Source organism: Leptopilina boulardi, unplaced genomic scaffold (assembly GCF_019393585.1).
Source record: "Leptopilina boulardi isolate dan_hultmark-lab unplaced genomic scaffold, ZJU_Lbou_2.1 LbouV2_314, whole genome shotgun sequence".
Classification (NCBI taxonomy): Eukaryota; Metazoa; Arthropoda; class Insecta; order Hymenoptera; family Figitidae; genus Leptopilina; species Leptopilina boulardi.
Genome location: NW_026137879.1, coordinates 272,439 through 296,901, shown reverse-complemented (window position 1 = coordinate 296,901; position 24,463 = coordinate 272,439). Strand labels below are relative to the sequence as shown.

At 28.2% G+C, this 24,463-nt stretch overlaps 1 protein-coding gene across 1 annotated transcript in view; it reads left to right on the top strand.

Annotated features, from left to right (window-relative positions):
* The first annotated feature begins 1,429 nt into the window (after window positions 1–1,429).
* Window positions 1,430–24,463, top strand: part of LOC127283883 (CTP synthase 1) — a 105,803-nt gene continuing 82,769 nt past the window's right edge. Inside the window, exons 1-3 of the mRNA XM_051308994.1 lie at window positions 1,430–1,522; window positions 8,903–9,077; window positions 12,436–12,521. Coding sequence (XP_051164951.1) covers window positions 1,430–1,522; window positions 8,903–9,077; window positions 12,436–12,521 — 354 coding nt within the window. The remainder of the gene's footprint in view (window positions 1,523–8,902; window positions 9,078–12,435; window positions 12,522–24,463) is intronic.

Genomic DNA, 24,463 nt, shown 5'->3' with positions numbered 1-24,463 from the left:
TTTTCAATTTTAACCCGAAAAAGGGTTATTTTGCAATTTTATGCAATTTTTTACGAATTTTTGGATATATACCTTTAAAATTACTCTATTTTTAAAAAGTTACATATAAACAATTTTTTTCAATTTTTTATGTTTTTTTAAATTATTTATTGTTGTTTTTTAAATTTTTAGTTACGAACCTATAATATTGTGTCTAATTTTAAGTGTCATTGAAATCAATTGTTTTTAACTTAATAATTTTAACATTTCTTAGTTTAAAACGAAACATCTTCTATTATATTAAGTTACCAACTTCCAAAAACCGACACAGAGACCGTGACCTCGACACCATCCTTGGAAATACTATTTTCACTAATTTTCAAATAAATCAAAATACATTGCCATATACTTTTAGAAAATCTTACATACTTTTTTTTGTAACATGTTTTTTCAATTTTAACCCGAAAAAGGGTTATTTTGTATTTTCTTCCCAAAAAAAGAGTTATTTTGCAATTTTATGTAATTTTTTACGAATTTTTTGATATATACCTTTAAAATCTCTTTATAAAGGTTTACTTTGTATAATAAAATTAAAAACCGATATGTTAAAAGGTTTTTAGATTTATTATGAACATTTTTCTAAAAAATTTGCAAAATCTCCATGTGTTTGTGGGGCAATTTACTGCAATATAATATAATATAATATAATAGAATATAAGATAAAAAAATATTAATATTATATAATATAATTAATATTGTTGTTATAATTATAATAAATTAAAACATTTAATATTTAACAATTGTCATTTCATCCTTCAATGATACTGATGAAAATTAAGAAAAATTTTACACAATATTAATAATATATTAATTTAAAATATAAATTATATATATGATATACATAAACTACAATAAGTAAACAACAATAAGTACAACTATAACGGAGCGAGCGTTAGCGAGCGAGGAATACATCGCTAGTTTCAATAAATTTGAAAAAGGTACAACTTGTGATTAATACAATTAATTTAATTAAATCATTCTTTTTCAATTTATTATAACAATTAAATTTGAAATGTACTTACTCTGCCTTCCTTTGATACTGGCTTTGGATCATTAATTAATGACGAATCTGGCTTGAGTTCCGGTCCATCATTAGGTACCTCATCAACATTACAAATAATTTCGTTTGCGAAATTTTCCATTTTTATTAGATCGAAGTAGAATTCAAAAGGTCACTTCAAAAAAATTGCACGTTAGGTACATATATTTTACCACAAACAACCACAAACTTATAAAAAAATCCAGATTTTGATTTCACTGTAAATACAACTAGGTATATTTAAAATTTTATTATTTCGACACTGCACATTTTCACGATTGCTAAGATTATCAAGGATTCCGACGAGAAAAATGAGACGGCACGTGCTAAGCGTTTTTCGAGGTGTGATACATGTGCGTTGCAGGTGAACAAGACGAAAGTGAGATGTTTCAGCGGGAAACGGAAACACATAGTGCCCTCATTGACGAATACACTGAAAATAATGTAGCCAAGAAATTCAACTACCATGAGATAGTTGAGTGAAAAGTAGATACTTTAACTACTTTTATAGTTGGTCTCACCTTGTTACTGTGGTTAATTTAACTATTTTTGAGTAGTTAATGAGGAGTAGTTCATTTTACTCGAATATGAAGTTAAATTGCAACTACATATAAGTTATAGAATTAATTACATTTGAATAATAAAAGTAATTAAAATAATAGTTAATTAAACAATTCAGGAGTTGTAAATGAAACTATCGTATATTAGTCAAGTAAGAAGTAGTAAAAAGAACTACTTCAATAATTGTTATAACATCTTTATGTATAGTAAATTTTACTACTTTCATGTAGTTAATAGTAAATAGTTAAATTAAAGCAAATATAAAGTTCAGTTGAAAAAAACTTAAAACAGCATATGAGTCGTAAAACTAACTATCTTAATGTTTTAAAAAGCACTTTTTTTGTAAATTAATTAATTTTAATTAATTAATTAATTAATTTTACTACTTTTATGTAGTTAATGATTAGAAGTTCAATTTAAGTAAATATATAGTTGAATTCAAAACAGCATATGAGTCGTAAAACTAACTATCTTAATGTTTTAAAAAGCACTACTTTTGTAAATTAATTTAACTTCTTTTACTTGAATTAATTTTACTACTTTTATGTAGTTAATGAATAGTTGTAGTTCAATTTAAGTAAATATATAGTTGAATTGAAAACAACATATAAGATGTATCACTGACTATATCTTCATATAGTACAAATTTCTATATAATAAATTATTCACATCAGTGAAAATAATAATTTATTGCGACTTATTTCCTTCTATCAATTTAAAATATAAAATTAAGAAACAACTTTATTTTGATGCAAAAAAACGTACACTTTTCCATATACCAAAGAAAGTGCACGGAAAGAAATTTTCTGTAGAATTTACAGAGACTCCTGCGCCATCTACTGATGGAAATTGTTGTTTCTCCAAATAGAGAATACATTAAATTCGCGGAACATTATTGTATAAATTAGTATAACTTCTATGTAAATAAATTCATCCTTCAATAATTTTCTAACAAAAAAATGAGGAGCAAGTTTTCAAAACTTATGATAAATCCACTTTTTCTTATGTCGAGAAATTGAAACAAACGACTTCTCTCACTTAATCACTACAGTTAATTTTAAAATAAAAAATTTGTAATAATTTATTTCTATAATAATGTTTATATACTTAAGACGTTTCCTTTTTAATTAAACTTTCTTGCCGACACATGTAAAAACTCCAAATCGATGTTAAAGAATTACCAGAAAATTTTTTTCCGTGTGAGGTTAGATTTCAAAAATATCTTTAAACAGTGTACACTTACAACGTTCTTTAACAAAAAACATTTCACGTATAATGAAACAAATACGATTTGTTTATTTCTAAGAATTATTGTTTGAATTTTAATGATTTACTTTGACAGTTAAGCACTGAACAGAACACGATGTCCCTACAACGCGAAACACGAGGGATACTGCAGTTCATCTCTGAAATGACAAACATGGTCATTTTTACCATGACTTTAGTGGTTAATTTTACTACATTTTTTAAGTAGGTTGCATAGTTAAGTTTACCAAGTATCAATTGTTAAATCAATTAATTTACATTTACTCATTTACACTGTTAAATTTAACTTAATAAAATAAATTCACACTACTTAAAATTTGGTTAATATGCAACAAAATTTAACTAAAGAAATATAGTTAATTCTAAAGCATCATTTTTTTCGGTGTATTACAAATTAAATAAAAATTATGAAAAATTATTTAAAAAATAATGGATAATAATAAATAATAATAAATAATATTTTATAAGGTGTTATTATTGTTGATCAGAGTCCAATTATTGTCATAGATGTTGATTTTGTTTATATACACTGATCTTTATTTAATAAAAAATAAAAAATAATGTTCTCTTGAGAAATTTCTCAATGATTACAAATAAAAAATCGAGCTTTCGCCTCTCTAAGAAAGGCCTTTTCAAGATAACGATTTTAAAAACTGTAACATAACAAGTTAAAAAGTTATAAAGATTACGTCGGAATAAGTCAAATTATCAATATTACAGACGATTCTAACCTATACGTACCATGTGAGCATGTACACTTTGTTCCTTTCGGAAACTTAAAGGCATATCAATTTATATTTTCATAAAGTAAAAGTAAAAAGTCGTATTTGTGTTTAAGCATTAATGTTTTAGGATAGAGAACTTGGTATTTGTGAAAAACAATTGTTTTTGTAAGAACACACATCTCCAAGTAATAAAAATAATAAATAATAAAAAAAATAATAATGAATAAATAAAAACAACATAAATAAAAAATAAGGGATACATGTACAGGTATGTACTATTTATTTACATTTATATACATTTTGTGAAAAAAATATTTTAAATATAGCGCGCGAACTGTCGACTAATGAAATGAGCATGCGCGACTACACTGAAAAAAAACTAGTAGGTTTTACTACTTTTTAACTACTCTGAGTAGTACAATAGGTCCTCAACTGAATTTAAACGGTTCTATTAACTATATAAAAATAGTTAAACCAATTAAAAATGTAATTGGTAGAATGACATTTTGTGATTGTATTAACTCAATTTAAAAATGTTAAAACAACTCAAGATGTAAGTAGTAGATTTTGCTACTTAAAGTGGTTCAATAGGCTTTAAGAACATTTCTTGGTACATTTAATAAATATTTTGCAATTGAAACTACTACTTTAAGTAGTAAACTTTACTACTGAAAGTGGTTCAATAGGCTTTAGGAACATTTTTTTGTAGAATTAATAAATCTTTTGCAATTGAAACTACTACTTTAAGTACGATTATGTACCTAACAGAGAAAATTTCTAAGCGACGGGAATTGAACCTTCGACCCTAACGCTTGCTATCCGATACCTTAACCGACTAACCACGCACGCTCGCTACGACAGTCTGCAAACTACTCGAAGACTACTTTCTGATTCTCCAATTGGTAATTTAACTATTTAAAGTAGTCATTTTTACTATTTTTATTAGTTGCTATAACCATTCCTTTTAAGTTTTGACTTGTAAATTTTTCATCTTTTAATTATATTATAAGTTGTTTAATTGCATAGTGCAGTAAAATCTACTACTTAAAGTGATAGTTTTAATTGCAAAGGATTTTTTAATTCTACGACATAAATGTTCCTAAAGCCTATTGAACCACTGTAAGTAGTAAAAGCTACTACTGAAAATAGTAGTTTTAATTAGAAACGATTTGTAAATTTTACATCAAAAACGTTTTTCAAGCTTATTGAATTAATTAAAATAGTAAAAAAAATACTACTTAAAGTAGTAGTTTTAATCACAAAGGATTTGTTAATTCTACAACAAAAATATTCTTAAAGCCTATTGTACCACTTTAAGTAGTAAAAGCTACTACTGAAAGTAGTAGTTTTAACTGGAAACGATTTGTAAATTCTACATCAAAAATCTTCTTTAAGTTTATCGAATTAATTAAAATAGTAAAAAATCTACTACTTAAAGTAGTAGTTTTAATTACAGACGACTTGTTAATTCTACAACAACAATTTTATTGAAGCCTATAAAATCATAGAAATTAATAAAAAATTTACTATTCAAAAAGCAGTTATATTAATTAAAGAAAATAATTCCTTTTACTACATTTCATATAACTGGTAAATAGTAGTTGGATTTACTACTCTTGAAGTTTTGAGTTGGCTACAATAATTCCACTTGTTTTTACTACCTTAAGAAAGTTAATTTTACTACCGACCTGTAGTTGTACTTTAACTACATATTTACGTAAAATCAACTATTACTTATTAACTTCTTAAAAATAGTTACATTAACTACATGAACATGATTAGATTAACTAAAAAAGTAGTTATTTTAACTACTTTCTAGTCAATTACCCAATGGTAGTTGAATTTTTCGGCAACATTTTTTTCAGTGTAAGGGACAGTCCACTACCTTAATCTAACTTTGTTAGCGAATAGCAATTTACGCTTGCCCATACGCGGAATTGTTAAATAATAAGAATTAGTATTATTTCTAAACATTATTATTTTCTCTTTAAATTATTTATTATATTTTTCTTAATTAACTTCCGCCTTTAACAGCCCTATCATGCTATAAATGTCAGATTTTTCTCTTCGTGTATATAGAGAAAAATTTGATTTCGCCATTTTGAAAATTTTTATAAACGAAAGTACTACAAAGCTTCCTCCACGAGGAAGCAAAAAAGTAACATAAAGTTACAGTTAATAACTAGAAAAATATTTAATATCTGGTACACTTACTTGTATCCCTAAACACTAAAAAAACGATATGTGAAGAATGTCTTATTGTTAGACACTACTGATCGTTTTCATATAGAACGCCTCATATACAACTTTAATGCAGCCTGATGTAGCTACACCGAATAAACGATATTCTAATTTTAAGAATTTTCAACTTATTTTAAAAATATGCGAGACTTAAATAAGCGCCACGAATATATTCTTAAATTAAGAATAGAATCTTCTTATATTAAGAATATTTTCTTAGAATCACTTTTTTAGAATATAATCTTAAAATAAGTATATTTTCTTCTTGTATCAAGAAATATACTTTTAGCAGTTTTAAGGATACTATAAACTTAATTTAAGAATAGTAAATACTTAATTTTAAACCAAAATATACATAATTTCAAATAAAGAAAAAGTACAGTATTTTTATATTAAAAATATTACTTTTATTAAAGTTTTCAAAAAAGAACACAATTTTAATACTTAAAGACAATGTTAACCAATTGTCGAACATTTTTTTTTAATTTGGGATCACAAAAACTTAAATTACATAGATAAGATTAAGAAACGCAATAATATTTTTTTTATAAATTTTGAAACGTGAAAAATTAAAACTAAACAACAATTATTACAATTGTAGAGAACTTCTTCCATTTTTCACTATTATTGTCAAAAAAAACACTCCGACGCGCACGACGACTCGTTAGTCAATGGCGACGCGAACAAGCTAGCAGCACGTCAATTCTAGCGCATATTCTTGTTTTAAGAAGAAGAAGATTTAGTACATAGAAAATGTTCTTAAAGTTAGAATTTGCTTAAGAATATAATTAAGAATATTTATGTAAGAATATAACATTCTTAAAACTACAATATTTTAAGAATAATTTTAAGAATATTTTTTTAAGAAAATAATAATCTTAAAACTAGAATACCGTTTTTTCGGTGTAATTCCGAGAACCCTGGCGGATGGAAAACTACGAATATGTAACGAACTCGTTACACACTCGTGATACTTTCGTAAATTGTTAAAATTATGAAGAAAATGAATGAAAATTGAAGAAAAATGCTATTGAATTGAATAAATCAATTAGGGTCAGTTAGGGTAAATTGGGACAAAATCGCTATTTTTCACAAATTACGTAAGTTTCTTCCTTTAAAAGGTAATATTTGCGGGTTTATTTTTTTTGTTATTTACATTTCCAGGATTAATTTTATGCAGCAGAAAAAAATTTAGATAAGCTTTAAACGCATGGAACCGACTGTCTCCATTTATCCCAAAATTTAAAATTTTTTATAAAATTTAGGGTAAATGGGGACAGCATAGTTTGTAAGAAAGTTTAAAGAAAAAAGTTTCCTTAAGTATATTACTGTATTAAGGGATGAAAAAATTTGAAAAAAATTTGTAGTAGATATATAATAATAGTTGAACCAATTGAAATTTTTTTATTTTTTTTTATTTCAGTATTTTGTCTCGCATTTAAAAAAAACAGACTTAAAAATCATACCAAATTTTTTTTTATTCCTTATGACTTCCATAACATAAATTCATTTGAATTTTTGATTTTTGTTAATTTGGTTAATAATGACAAGCTGTCCCCATTTACCCCAAAAATTTGAAAACTCAGGGTAAATGGGGACAGCTTGTCATTATTAACAAAATTGACAAAAATCAAAAATTCAAGTGAATTTCTGTTATAGGATTCATAAGGAATAAGAAAAAAATTTGGTATGATTTTTAAGTCTGTTTTCTTTGAAATGCTTGACAAAATACTGAAACAGTTTGACTTTGATTTTCTAGTTTTTATGCATTGAGCGATAACTTTTTTTATCTTGCTGCCAATTGTCAAGATAAAAGCTTGTCAATACTCAAAACCTCTTGCAGGTGATCTGAGGTTAAAATATTGACGTTGAACTTAATTTTAAAACTGTAAATTTAGCTCCAAAACCTCTTGTCGCCATTTACCCCAACTGGCCCTATTCAATAATTGATTTTTGTATTTTTTGTATTAAATTAAGTTGTAATTATTAAATTATTAATTTTTAAAGTGAACGATGTTTATCAGTGAGTTTGACAATCTCAGATTTTTTTATTATTTTTCACAGTGAAAAAGTGTAACGAATAAAAACTATGAGAAATTATTTTAGAAATATTTAAAGTATTTAATTTTTTATTAATTTTTATTAATTAATTAATATATCGGTAACAAAAAATCTCTCAAACCAAATAATTTGATTCGCTCTCAGCTCATAGCTTAAGAGGACAGTTAGTTTAAATCTCTCACAAGGATGGGTAGTCCAGTGGTTAGAGCTCCCGACCTTCAGTTTTAAAACAGAGGTTCGATCCCAAGCGTAGATGAGATTTTTCAAAGTCCTCAAATATTTCAATTTATCGAATTTTGAAAAAGAATCCGAGAAATTTCTTTTGTTTAATTTTTAAATAGTTTAATTATAAATTAATAATTAATTAATTGTACACTGAATAAAGGGTTTGGTATTGACAACCAAACGTTTGGTTGGTATTTAAGCAACTAACATTTTTTTGTTGAATCAACAAAATTTTAATTTTCTGAACCAAAATTTGTTTGACACAACCAAAATTAGAAAAAAAGGATTTTTGTTGTCCTAACTAAAGTTTGATTGGAACAACCAAAATTTTGTTGATTCAACAAAAAAATTTTGGTTGCTTAAATACCAACCAAACGTTTGGTTGTTAATACCAAACCCTTTTTTCAGTGTAATAATAAATAAATATGCATTATTTCATTCTTTATTTTCAATTTAAGGAACAAAGAAAACTGTTAGACTGTCATTTAACGTGTAAAACGCGTGGCAATCGTTTTGTCTATAATGTGATTATCATTTCACAACAAAATAACAATTTAATATTAAATTTATGTTTTATAGATTAAATACGGACGAATTTAAATTGGTAATATTAAAATTAAATACTTTAAATATTTCTAAAATAATTTCTCACAGTTTTCATTTAATTTCGTTTAATTTATTATTAATTATTATTTATTGTAAATTTAATTTAATTTTATTAATTATTAACTTTGGTTTGTCTATCTTAGGTGAAGTATATGTTCTGGATGATGGTGGAGAAGTAGATCTTGATTTAGGAAATTATGAGAGATTTTTAGATATAACATTGCACAAAGATAATAACATAACAACTGGAAAAATTTATCAATCAGTTATTGAGAAAGAGAGACGTGGAGAATATTTAGGCAAGACTGTGCAAGGTAAGCTACATTATTTATTAAATATGGTGCGGTTTGTAGAATTTTTGAAAATTATATGTAGACGTCTACATGAAAGAGGCTTGGCGGTTATAGTTCCCAAGATAATAGCAATTTGTTAATATCTGAGAGAAATCTTGAATTTTTTTTATTAATTTAATTCAATCTACTGGGTTTCACATATCGAATAAGGTGACTGTACCAGTTAATTAACAAACAGTAGTTTTTGCAACTTTGTCTAGTTGTTATTTTGAAACAGTAGTTCAATGATAGCTAAAAAATGTACTATATTCTTGAATACTCTAATTTTTTAATAACATTTTTCCTCCTTTATATAAAATAACCAGAACTTAATAATTAATGGAAATATAAAAAATTGATGAAAATACTCATTATTTTTAAACCATTTACTACTTCAAATATTAAAAATTTTATAAATATTTATCTTTCATTATCTTTTAAACAAGTGACATCAAATATAATCGTAAAATATTTTCGACATTTATAGGTCAGAAACTGGCATTTTTAATGTTAAAATAAAATTTTAGGGGTTAATAAAACGAACATGTGATTCGTAAATTTATTTCAAACTAATTATACAAAGGTTCTTTAAAAAGATTTTTTTTATATTTAACATTAAACATTATTTTTAAAGAAATATAACGCTTCAGCATTGACGAATCAACGGGTTTTTCTCACTCTTTAAAATTTATTTAATTGAATTTTTATCAATTAAATCATTAAAGACCGTAGCAGGGTAAGCATGGAAAAATTGCACCCTCTTGGATTAGGTCGACGTTTAAAGTACGGTGCTATCTGGGTGCATAAAAAAACGAAAGTGGGGTTATTAGGAAGGACGCCCGTGAATGGTCTTTCGGGCATCGGTGACTAGAGCGTTAACCAATCACGGACAAGCACCCCACTATGTGCACTCTAAATTAACTGCAGTTGCCATATTCCAGCAATAAGGCACAGTAAAGCGTCTATAAATTATTGGGATTGGCGGTCTAGTAACTTTTATCTACACGGAAAAAAATCAATGGTTGCCACAGCCATACCTTTGGTTGTCTCAACCATATTATATTGAAAAATACGTCCCAACCATACCTCCGGTTGCTCCAGCCATATTAAATAGCTAGCTTTAAATTGTTAGCACAAGTAGAATATATGGCTGTGGGAACCATATATTTGGAAAACATACAAATGCTAATATGGATGTGACAACCATTTTTAATTGATGCTTCGACCATTATTTAGTGTACCATATTAATATTGTTGAAGCAACCATTTTATATGGTTACAATTTATGTTTATTTTATTTGTTTAATATTATCAATAAGGTTATTTTTGATTAATTTAAAACATTGAGTCCCATATAAACGTATTTATTTTTTTGAAATAATCGCCAAATATAAATTCGTTAACAAAATAAACAATCGTATCGCACCTTTTATTATAGTATTATAATTATAGTGCGTGCCTAAGTGTCGCAAACATTGAAGAATTTCCTTATTTACAAATTATGACTGGGAAAGGTGAATGTAAATTGTTTAAAAGCACGCAGTCAACTTCGAAGCCTATTTTTTAAGGAAATCAATGCACTCAGCTTCCATTTTTTAACTTAAAAAACACATTAACCGGGATCATTATAATTCTTAAATGATTATAGAAAATGTTTAGGACTGCGGACATATACACGTTTCGTGACGCTTGGAATTAATGCGAGTAATATAGACGTAATATATTGCATCACCGCGCAGACAAGGTGCGCAGGCGTCTATAGGGGCCTTAGCAATTCAAAAATGGATAGGATAATAAAATTGTTAAAATTCAAACCAATATTGTTACCTCAACTAAAGCTATGGTTGATATATCCATATCATAGGTACAAATATTATATGGTTGCCACAACCATTCTTTTTTGTCAATGTATCCATACTGAAAGCTGCTTCAGCTATATATATGGATGCCTCAACAATATTATGACCAACAATATTTTTATGGTTGGGACAACGATACCTTTTCTTTCCGTGTACTTCGTCAGACATTTTGGTTATTATTTCTTTTTCTATCGTGTTAATTACAGAAGGACTAAATAGGAAAATATCTTAAAATCGGTTACCCGCAAAAGTAGTGGAAGGGGATACATGCGTCAATCCTCCCTAAAGGATCTCTAGATACTACAGATAGGGAAAATTGTTACGCATGACTTAGACAAGTGGGAAAATTTAAAATATGTGATTTTATAGATGAGAAAGTAAATGTCTAAAAAAACTTATATTAAATATAATGTAAATGTTGAAAACAATAACGTATTGATAATATAAATACTATCTCAACGATCAAGAATTGCAGTATGTTTTTCCCTCAAATAGGTAAGAAGGTGAATTATTTTCCAAAAATAGGTGAGAATAAGGTGTTGAAAAATAATTAAGTTTTGAATAGAATTGAGATTTGAATCAATTAAAATTTGGATAATTTGAATTTTTGTATCAACTGCAACTTAAATTATTATTATTATACAAAGGTTTTGTATAAAAAACATGGCCTCAGCAAACACTTAGTTTGGCGAATGTCTGCAGTCTATACATATATATTTATATACATATATATATAAACGTGCTTATATACTGGATATGAATAAAGTAAAATGCATAAAATAATTATAAAAATAAATAAGAAAATATATTGGCTCCTGAATTTTATAGTGAAGTATGCGTTTTAAGGGTCAAACAAGATTTTTTTATTTTTTAAAAATGAAATACCCTGTCTATCATCTTAGTAATTTTTAAATTACAGTTTAAGAGAAGAATATTTCGCAGAAAAAAAATGGCGGCGGTACAAAAATTTTTTTTTCATACTTGTGAAAAAATTTGGTCACCAATTTTTTCCCAAAACTGTCTCCATTAGTTGTGTAACATATTAAATTTTTATTAAAACCGGTTCAAATTATTAGGAGAAAATCAAAGTTTTTGATTTTTTCGAAAAAACCATAACTTGAAAAAAAACTTCTTGAGTTCACACTTGGTGAAAGTAAGTTATATAATAGCACTAAAATGTACTCCAAACGTCGACCTAATCCAAGTGGGGGTAATTTTTCCATGCTTACCCTGCTACGGCCTTTAACAACACTAATCAAATATAACTTTATGTATAAGGAGATACGAAAAATATTTCCTCATACAATGTATTAAATCAGATAGAAAAGGTAGAAAAAATTTTCTGTTTTTTCTATCCCATACGAAACGCATTCAACTAATGGCAGCGTATTTTCTTGTGCGACCAGAGTATGTACACTGTACATACTCTTGAAGAATATCATTCAACAGTAAAGTAACATACAATTAATCTACTGTTGTAGTTGTGCCACATATAACTGACGCTATTCAAGAATGGGTTGTTCGAGTTGCTAAACAGTCAGTTTCTGTAGATGGCAATGAACCAGAGGTATGTTATTTTTTGTATTAGAAAGTCTCCATGAGTAGACAATCTTTTTATTCAATCTAAAATGTTTTTTCACTTTAAAAGTTGTGAAGACTTAATTTTATCTAATTTCTTTAATTACAAGTTACATGCAGTCAGATATTTTTTTTTATCTTCAACCAAAATATTTTTTAGGCCAATTTTCTGAAGCAATAATTTTTTAGGAAACAAATTTATTTATAAGTGAACCAATTTCAAGATTTATAAGTGATTCATGACAGTGAAAGTGTTATATTAATTGTAATTAGAAAAATAATCAATGTTTTTTTTTGTCGGCGAGTTATTAAATTGCGCATGCGCTTCACGAAGACGCGACACATTTTACAAAACTCCTGTATCAAAAAATCTAACGGATTACTGGAGAGCAGCTGAGCATCCCTGCATCCACTCAATTGCGCATGCACTTCAGACGAAACATTTTACACAACTCTTGAATCAAAACATCCAACCGATTACTGGAGAACTTAGATTTACACTATTCGTGAATTTTACAAAAGTTTTCTTCTAGTTTTTGTGAAAAACATTCTTCAAATATTATAAATGATTCTATTTTAACTTATGGCACGAAAATTTTAACGAAGGACGAAAATGAAGAAAATATGGACACAATGATTACGAATCCCAGGTCAGTTTTTCAAAATTCAAAATGGCGGATCCAATATGGCGCACTTTTTCAAAAAAATCGTTCGGATTTGCTTGAAAATCTCTACACGGGGGTTTTCGAGGTCGCTGATTACGAATCCGAGGTCAGTTTTTCAAAATTCATAATGGCGAATCCAATATGGCGGACAAATATTTAAAATCATTGGAAACTACTTACTTGGTAACTTTGTAGGGTCGCTGATAACGATTCTGACGTCAGTTTTTCATATTTAAAATGTGCGAATCTAATCTATTAAACGAATTTTTAAAAAATTGTTCGATTTTTATTAAATTTTAAATCCAGAAGTTTTTGAATTATTGAAAACTAATCTAAAGTCCAATTTTTAAGATATTTCTTTAAAATAGTCAAATTTTGAAAATCTGGCTTGAAACTCGTAATCTGGTAATTCTAAAAAGAAAAAGTATGGAATGAAACATTTTTTGCACGTATAATTTTTTTAAACAGGTTAATTTAAATTAATAAGTTTTTTCAAAATTTGTTCGCCATATTGGATCTGCCATTTTGAATTTTAAAAAAACTGACGTCGGATTCGTAATCAGCGACCCCAAAAACCCCTGAGTAATTATTTTCAGACAAATATATTAAGTTTCTTCAAAAGTTGTTCGCCATATTGGATCCGCTATTTTGAATTTTGAAAAACTGACATCGGTTTCGTAATCAGAGACCCCGAAAATCCCCGAGTAACGAATTTTACAAGTATCAATAAAAGGTATCTCTTTAATTAGTAATTTGTTTATAAAAAATTACGTGTGTTCTACTAGAACATAATTTTACAAATCACAAATCTGTAGGAGTACTTTAAGTGTCTAATAATAAAAAATATTTCGATTTTGTTGTAATATTCATACGATTCACGCAGGAAAAAGGTACTTTTTATTTGTTTATTTATATTAATATAATTATATATACAAAATGAAAATTAAAGATTTGGGTTTAGCAATATCTTAAAAATTTAGTGAGGATTATTTTAAGTCAAGAAAATCGAAAATTATTAAAAAATTATTAGTTTTACGCTGTTTTTAGTGCTTAATGTGTATCCTGTCTCAAAAGTGCCAGACGAATGAGAATTTAGCAGTTTTTTTTAAAAAAAGGTAGAAACAACATTAAATAAAAAAATAAGCAATTATATCCTATAGGGAATTCAAAGTTGCAATACATAAGCCTATAAAAGGACCTAAAAATAATATTTTTTTCAAAAAAATAGATGCCAGACGAATGAGAATTTGTCTGGTCACAACGCAATCCTGGTCACAAATTGAGAAATCTTGGTTAATATAATAACAAATTAAATAAAACGCGCGTGGTATCACATTTAGTTTAATTAACAACAATAACGAACTGTAACTTCATTAGAATGTTGATTTTTAATAATTTTAACGTGTTTTCAACTGCCAGACGAATGATAACAAAATCCAGGGACAAAATTCAAGAAGATATTTTATAAATAAAGTATAGAGTAATGTCATAATTATTTCCATATTAATAATCTATAACTATTCAAAATTACTAATCAAGTATGAATTTTCCGCTAAACACTTGAAAAATAATTTTTTTTCACAATATGAACTGTCAATTACACTGCGGGACATGCCAGACGAATGAGAATTTAGCACTTTGATGTGTATTTTTTGCAAGAAATATTTTTTTTTCATCGGCTGCTTTTTAGTGCCACAATAGAAACGATTTAGATGTACAATTTTCATAAAAAAAATTCTTTTTTTCAAAATTAATATATAAAGTAAGCTTGACCGCTCATAATTCCCTCGTTTGTAGAATCACCCTTATTCTAAACTCCTCTCCGTATCCGCTATTCCGAAACTAGTTTTGAGTCAGAATTTATGAACTGGCCCACCTATTCACCAACATTCATAAAAGATCAAAATTAATGTACTTTCTTGTAGTATTAGGTGTTAGAAAAGATATCCTAAAAGGGTTTAAAAAATTTTTTAAATTGACAAAGTTATAAATAATTGAAGTTTTATGCACCATATTTTTAAAAAATTCACAGTTTCGAGAGATTATATTTAAAAAATATGTTTGAACCGGCATTTTATCAACAAATGTATGTAATTTTTAGTACTGTATAGTAATTTAAAAATTTTTATTTTTTAATGCAAAATTCTGTATTTTTTATAAACAAATAGAGATATTTTATTGTTCCAAATTGCTAAATAAATTTTTTTTATACATTATAATTCCTTATTTATTCAAGATGAAGTACGAAAAAAATTTTTTGGTATTCGTTATTTTTGAGAAAACGACAAGAGTTTTTGTCAGGCGCTGCACGTCATGAGACACTGCCGCGCCGCGCCGCTGCTTGCCGGCGCGCTACACGTCTCGCGAATTCACGATTTTGAAAAGCCTAAGGAGAGCAATTGAACACATTTCATTTTAAAAAGCTGTATTACATTAGAGTTTATTACTTATTTGCTTTTCTAAATTTTTTTTATCACTACATTTGTGTCATTGGAAAACAATTTACACTCAAGTTTATCGGTTGTTCTTGTTGCAGAAAAGAAATGAAACTGCATAGTATCTTTAATAGCTTTGGCCTCAGAAAATCGAGGTTCACGTAATTCGTCATGAGCTGCATGTTGCTGAGAGGTACAATAAAAAAAAGATATCTTTTTAAAAAATGATTTTGCCCAGTTGAAAAGTTTTTCTGCACTCGTAATGGGATCATTACTTTGCAAACTTGATTTTTTTGCATGTCTTTTGACAGTGCCCCCAACTCCGTCGCAGGCTCCTTTCCCATGCGATGTTGCGAAGAAATTCCATTCGGCTTCGACATTATGGTCTATTACATGATTTGCTAAATTTGATAAATTAAATCTATTTTTATACTGCGATCCAGCGCCGTCCGAGAAATAAAATATTTTTTTCACATTGTCTCTTCCAAAACGACTTTTCAAGTAATCAATCATTTTACAGTTAAACAAATTTTTCAGAACTAGCATTATGAACAAGTTTTTCCGAGATCGCTACGTAATTTAAATGTTTTAATTCGTTATTTTTTCTATAATAAATTACATATGGATGAAGGGTTACTTGAGGAGTAGACCAAAGGTAGGATTGAATGGCATCTTGCACGTGGCATGTGTAATTTTCAGCAAAGTCCAGGCGTACTACGAACTCTCCATCAAGGATGTTATCTTTTTTGGATTTTAAGTATTCTGCTTGACTTTTTGCCAGGAAATCATGTTTCAAAAGAACTAAATAATCGTTACCCAAATTTTTCAGAAACTCTTCTATGGGCTCGACTTTTTCTACAATTTCACACCTGAACAATTGAAAAATAAAAATTAAAAGAACAAATAAGACAAGATAATTAAAAGATTCCCAGTAAGTATAATTTACAAAACAAGTTTAGTAAAAAAAATTTTAATATATCCGAAATATTTTAAAATAAGATTCTTGAGAAAATAAAAGTTTTAAGTTTTAACAGTTTTTACAAAAATAATAAATTATCTATGAGGGAAATAATGTTACTTATAAATATTATATTAATTTTTTACCTGTCAGTTGACATCCATTGAGTAAAATTGATTTCTGTAACGTCATTATCTTCCAGAATCGCTTTAAATTTTTTTGACATTTCTTCTGTTCCTAGACATTCATTACATTTTAAAAAGAAACAATCTGGCACCGAATTTAGACAAACAATTTCCTTAAGACAATCTTCAAAGGAAATTTCAAATGAAACCCCTTTATGTTTTAAGTTTTGCTTTAGTCCAAACATTTTTAATCTTACATTTTCATGTGTTTTACAAACGCATACATTGTGCGTTCCACTTTTACCAACTACAATGCATTCCTTTGGCCTGAGCTTCGTAAATTTTGATAATGATATTTTTATACCTGGATTAGATAATAGAAACTTATCATATAATTTATCCACATTATCCGACAGTAATCGTTTTTGCTTTAAATCACGTACACCATTTTCAGAGACCGATATACAATCTTTAGCACCGGGCATCACTCGACTTACATCGTCCGACAGGTAAAATTCTCTTACCTTATCAATTGTTTCGTCAGGCAGTCGTCGACCACTTTTTTTCGGTTCCGGACGCGTGCCAAATCCCTTTTATCGCAATTTCTTCGCTTGACGTGTCATTCGACGCGAAACGTTAAACGTTTTTTGAATGTTTCGATTACTCCAGTCAGCTAGAAGCGTTGTTAATAAAAACAATTTATCAGATCGCTTAGTTTTCTTCGTTAATGATTGTTTAAATTCTTTGATCCAGCTTTCTTCTAAATTATTATTATTCTTAGAATCACTCTCTTGCGATAATGAATTCGATAATTTGGTAAATGATTTGTTTAAATTATATTTCTCTTCACAAGATATTTTCGATGGGCGTCTAATTTTAATTGGCGGTTCACCGAAATCTTCGAGTAGATCATTATTTTTTTGAACTTTTATTGCGTTGTCGGCAGCTTTACACTCATAAGTTGGATCCAAAGTGTCATCAGATTCATTACAACTATCAGTATCGTGATCAACTAGTCCTTTCTCAACAATATTACTATCATTTTTTTAAACCCTTTTAGGATATCTTTTCTAACACCTAATACTACAAGAAAGTACATTAATTTTGATCTTTTATGAATGTTGGTGAATAGGGGAGCCAGTTCATAAATTCTGACTCTTTTGTAAAATATACTGAAATAATTTTTTCCGTATACGCGTTAGCTGTGAGGAAGACATGAAAACTATCCCCACTACTTCCCATACTACAACACTCGGCACATACGTATGTTGCGCTCGATGCGGGCAACATCGGCTTTAGGCTTAATATATCAACTAGCAACTTTGTCGTCCGCAAGCGGCCGACTACGTTGCTAGTGTGTATTAACCATATTTTTTATTCATTTTTTTTTCAAAAAACTTTAATGCAAAGTGACTCGATTCTGAAACTAAATTTATGTTACTTTAAATCTTATGTAACAAATTTTCTTATACATAAAAAGGAATTTATACGATTTAAAAAGAATCAAGAATAAATCACACAAACAATAAATCAATACGATAATTAGTAGTCAAAAAATAATGATATATTTATCAAATCCGTCCATAATAATAATTTAAATTACTTAGCACGTCAAGAATTTCAATAATCAAATACATAATACCTGCGCAGGATAACACTCTTGCACACAAATACAATGAGTCAATACAATTATACATATAAAATAAGAATGAAATATAAAATGTCGCGATTCGGAGAATATTATAAAAATAATATTGAAAGTTGATTCGATCCTGATCCCTCGTCAATAAAATACGTTTCAAAATTAGGTGTCTTGCCCAATTTAAATAAATAACAAAATACAAAAATATAATCGGTACTTATCAAATGACCATGAAGTACGCTGGGAGAATCAAGAAATTGCGAGCATCCAATTTTCGAATAGATTCGCACATCGATCCATCATCCATAGGTCAATCCACTTCAAATATGACTCGTGGGGATCCGGTATGTTAAGTGATCAATCCTAAGGGGAAGCCGATTGGAGCTCACTCACCAACAGATTCATCCCTCCAATGTTAGAAATTTATGAAATACATATTTGGAATAAACGGCCACACTGAATAATTGCAAAAGAAGCGAAATTAACAAAAACAAACAAATAAACAAAATATCACTCGAAAGTACAATTCTGCAAATATAAAACAAAGCCCACCTTCCGTGTCCCGGGCCTGCACGTGAGAGTATAGCCGAAATCTGCTATCAATGACGAGGTAGACGATCGAATAACTAATAACTTATTAAATTTATCGAGCGACACTCGTATCATCGACAAATGACCCTAACCACAGACCCGAAATCACGAAATTACTCGAAACTCCGGTCGGCTTATATCGCGATATAACAAGCAACACGAATACACATGAGTACCGCTTCAGTTAGAAAAATCAAATAACAAAATAAGCAAAACGTTACTGTGCGATACCTTTTATTCTTATGGACGATCCCCGGTATGGAAGGGCGCCAGACAACTTTTGTATCGCCGGTATTGTCAACCGGACTAAACTATAATCCAAATCTCAAATAAACAAATCTCAAACTTATAACTAATAAAATATTAATTAAGATCGACCAATAAGAATTATTAATTAAGTCTTCTGCACGTGCCGGTGCTAGTCAGTTATGCAGGTCGTGGAGAGACGGATGGGTTTTCATAATAAGATAGTTTATGACAATAAATAATTCATAAACAAAACTTAGAAATAAAAGAAATGTTACATTTTATTAAATAAATCATTGACATGGATTAACTTCCTTATGACAATTTAAACCGCTCTTACGAAACTTTATTTATTATTTTAATAGCAATGGTAATAACAATTTTTAAGTTAAATAATGAAGATTCTTACAAAAAGAATTATATAAAAATTAACTTACAGTTATGTTCCGTAATGCTGGTTGGACCCATGGTAGAAAAACGAGTTATTGCAAATAGTTTGAAGTAAATTGAACTTATTGTTGTTAAACTTTAATAATGTTTTATTAGAGTTAATTTAAATTTATTAATATGACTGTAACTACAAACGACTGTAACTTGAAACACATGATCGAAAGACTATTGAAAATTAAACATGTTGACTCGACGGGGGTTGGATGGCAAAAAAGAGTCTTAAAACTAAAATTCTCAATTCACTCTAAATTGACACTTGATGACGCAACGATTTTCTTTAATTTAAACGTGGTGCCGTAATTTTCCCCAAATCTCAAATGTCATAATATTCATTTGACATAAAGACAGTTGACATAACCAATATTTGGCATAATTTTTTTGGTCATAATTTTACTTTAGCATAAATTTTAATTGACATAATTCAGCATAATTCGCATTTGACAGAATGTTTATTTAGTATAAGTTATATTCGGTATAACTTTCAATTGTCATAATTTTTATTTGGCATAATATACATTTGTCATAATCTTTATTTGACATAATTTTCATTGATCATAATTTTACTTTGGCATAATTATCATTCATCATAAAATGTATTTGATATAATGTTCATTCGTCATAACTACTTTTTGACATAATATTTATTGGTAATAATTCTTAACTGGTATAACGCTAATTTAACATAATGACTATTGGACATAATGCTCATTTTTCATAATTCTTAATAATCATAACTGTCATTTGTAATAATCACTTTTTTATATAATGTTTATTATTAATAATCAGCACTTGACATAACGCTTATTTAGTATAATGTGTATTTGACAGAATGTTCATTTGTCATAATTTGCATTTCACATAATGCTCATTTGTCATAATTCTTATTAGTCATAATTTTTATTTGTCATAATTCTTATTAGTCATAACTTTTATTTGTCATAATTACTGATTGACATAATGTTAACTTTTTATAATAAGCACTTGACATAATGTTTATTTCACATAATTTAAGTTTGACATAATGTTCATTAGACATAATTTTAATTTGACATAATGTTCATTGTTCATAATTTTTATTTGTCATAATTATCATGCAGTATAAAATGTACTTGATATAATGTTCATTTGTCATAACTATTTTATGACATAATGTTTATTTGTAATAATTTTTAATTGGTATAACGCTAAATTAGTATAATGTGTATTTGCCATAATGTTCATTTGTCATAATTTTCATTTTTCATAATTCCCATTTGTCATAACTTTATGTGTCAACGATTTTTTGCTGTATCTTCCCATCCTTGGTTTTTTAATTAGTAGATTGTATATGTTGGTAAAGTAGATTAGGTGGCGCTGTCTAATATTTCTGAAATTAATTCTAATTATTTTTTATTTTAATTTAATAAATTTTTTTTAATAATTCTGTAATAATTAACATTATAAGATTTTTATATTGTTCAATCGACTTGCTAGTAAATGTTAAACAGAATTAATAATTAATAATATATATTATTTTTGCTAAAACTTTCCGTTTAACAACGCAAATTCTTGCATTTCTTAAAAATTACAATATATATCTTAATACTAGAGACACCTATGATTATAATTAAAAAATATAATCATATTATTTGAAAATAAAATTCTTACTAGTAACTAATTTTAATTATTTTCTTTTCAAAAAACTTATCCTTAAAAATATATAAATACAAAATAAAAAATAATTAGAATTAATTTCAGAAATATTAGACAGCGCCACCTGATCTACTTTACCAACATATACAAACTACTAATTAAAAAACCAAGGATGGGAAGATACAGCAAAAAATCGTTGACACATAAAGTTATGACAAATGGGAATTATGACAAATGAAAATTATGACAAATGAACATTATGGCAAATACACATTATACTAATTTAGCGTTATACCAATTAAAAATTATTACAAATCAACATTATGTCATAAAATAGTTATGACAAATGAACATTATATCAAGTACATTTTATACTGCATGATAATTATGACAAATAAAAATTATGAACAATGAACATTATGTCAAATTAAAATTATGTCTAATGAACATTATGTCAAACTTAAATTATGTGAAATAAACATTATGTCAAGTGCTTATTATAAAAAGTTAACATTATGTCAATCAGTAATTATGACAAATAAAAGTTATGACTAATAAGAATTATGACAAATGAGCATTATGTGAAATGCAAATTATGACAAATGAACATTATGTCAAATACACATTATACTAAATAAGCGTTATGTCAAGTGCTGATTATTAATAATAAACATTATATAATAAAGTGATTATTACAAATGACAGTTATGATTATTAAGAATTATGAAAAATGAGCATTATGTCCAATAGTCATTATGTTAAATTAGCGTTATACCAGTTAAGAATTATTACCAATAAATATTATGTCAAAAAGTAGTTATGACGAATGAACATTATATCAAATACATTTTATGATAAATGATAATTAAGCCAAATTAAAATTATGATCAATGAAAATTATGTCAAATAAAGATTATGACAAATATATATTATGCCAAATAAAAATTATGACAATTGAAAGTTATACCGAATATAACTTATACTAAATAAACATTCTGTCAAATGCGAATTATGCTGAATAATTAGTATGTCAATTAAAATTTATGCTAAAGTAAAATTATGACTAAAAAAATTATGACAAATATTGGTTATGTCAACTGTCTTTATGTCAAATGAATATTATGACATTTGAGATTTGGGGAAAATTACGGCACCACATTTAAACCAATCAAAAACCTTTTCCTACCTTACTTCTCCCAGAATTCTGAGTTACTAATACTACTAAGCGACTTTTCCAATACCCAAGCCCGCGATAACTTGAATATTGGAACCTGTCATACCGGAAATTCGACAAAGCCTGCCAACCTAAAACTAACTTAAACTAAATTAATGCAGAATTCCTTAAAAAAGGAGCGCCAGTATTTCAACTGAACTTGTGTCAAGTATAGGAAATTCTCAAATGCAGTAAACATTAAATTTTTATTTATAGCGAAACTCAAAAATATAATAATCCAAAGTTTAGTTGCGAGTGGTGCAATTGTGACGTCAATCGCAAAAAATAACGTCACAACTCGCCCCATCTGAAAAAGATTACTGGAGCTAATAAAAGAAATGTTATTTACTTTATTTCTCTAAAATCGGGACACCAACTAATTGAACTTTAACCAAAAATGCCAAAAATATTTTTCAAAAACTTTTAACCGTGATTATTATACAAGGTGCACTCCCGGTACCTAGCTAGTGCTCTGGAGATAAACAAAATTTTAAACTCTTACCAACAAGGGAAGTGATATTTCAAAAAACCTAAGAATGATCTAGAAATTATTGACAAAACTCTTAACTGATTATTTAAAATTGAATGGGAAACTTTCCAACTGAAATTTTGTTCAAAAATAGAATTGGTGAAGACTAACGAAATGGAATGAAAAAGTTAAGGGTTATTTGATTGAAGGTTGGTAAAAATGAAAGAAGTTAAAAAAATATAACGGAGTGAAAGTTAAAGGTTTCTGTGTCTAATAAAAGCGATATACAAGAGATGCTGAAATAAATTAAGACCCGAAATGTTACAAAGATTCACATTTAAATTAACTCAAAAAATATAACGGAGTGAAAAGTTAAATAAATTAAGACCAGAAATGATCCAAAGATTCACATTTAAATTAACTCAAGAAAAAAAATATAACGGAGTGAAAAGTTAAATTAATTAAGACCTGAAATGATCCAAAGATTCACATTTAAATTAACTCAAAAAAATATAACGGAGTGAAAAGTTAAATAAATTAGGACCTGAAATGATCCAAAGATTCACATTTAAATTAACTCAAGAAAAAAAATATAACGAAGTGAAAAGTTAAAGGGTTCTATGTCTAATAAAAGCGATATACAGGAGATGTTGTGATTAAAAATGAAAAAAATGATGTTGTAATAAACCGACTTTAACTGTAACATTAACTGTGACTCGTTTTTCTCACCATGAGTCCTTACAAAGTAGTTTTTTTTTGCTTTGTGTAATGATTCTAAATCATTCTCTCCCCCCCCTACACAGTGAATGACAATGACGTTTGGTCTAAAGTCGTCGACAATTTAACAATCATAAGCTTAATATAAAGTGAAAATTTGAGTGAATATAATATTTACGTGAAATATTTGGAAAAATTAAGTGAAATTACAAGTTAACAATAAGTGAAATATAAAGTGAAATAAGTGAAAATTTTACCCTTAGTATGGGCGGTGGCGATGATGGTCGTGGTCCCGAGAAACGTTGGTACCGTATCTAGGGACATACGGTCCCATCGCTTCCCATTTGGTGCTGCAGCGTGGGCACGTTCGGGTGGTGTGCCCATGCCTTCCTCACATTTGGCAGAACCTCCGCCTGGTTTGTGCGCAATGGCTGAAGTTGTGTCCCTCCTGATGACAGTTTCAGCACAGACGTTGCGGGGGGGACGGTGCACCTGGAGCAGGGTACGAAGACGTTCCAGGTGCTTCTTCTTCGGAGCTGTCATCGACCCAACGAACGAAGCAGGTCGGCTCCTCTGGACGGCTGCGACTCGTCCCAGGTGTAGGTTTGAGTCTGCCGTCGCGACTCCTGCTTCGGCGGCTCGGCCTCCTGTAACGTCGCTCGTGGTGGTAACTTTTTTCCAAGCGACTGGACCACCACTGGGCTTCCTCTGGCCGGAATCTTGACTTCGGGAAGGGTCCGAACGGATCCACCGTTTCCGGTGTATCCTCCGAAGCCGAGGATACTTGG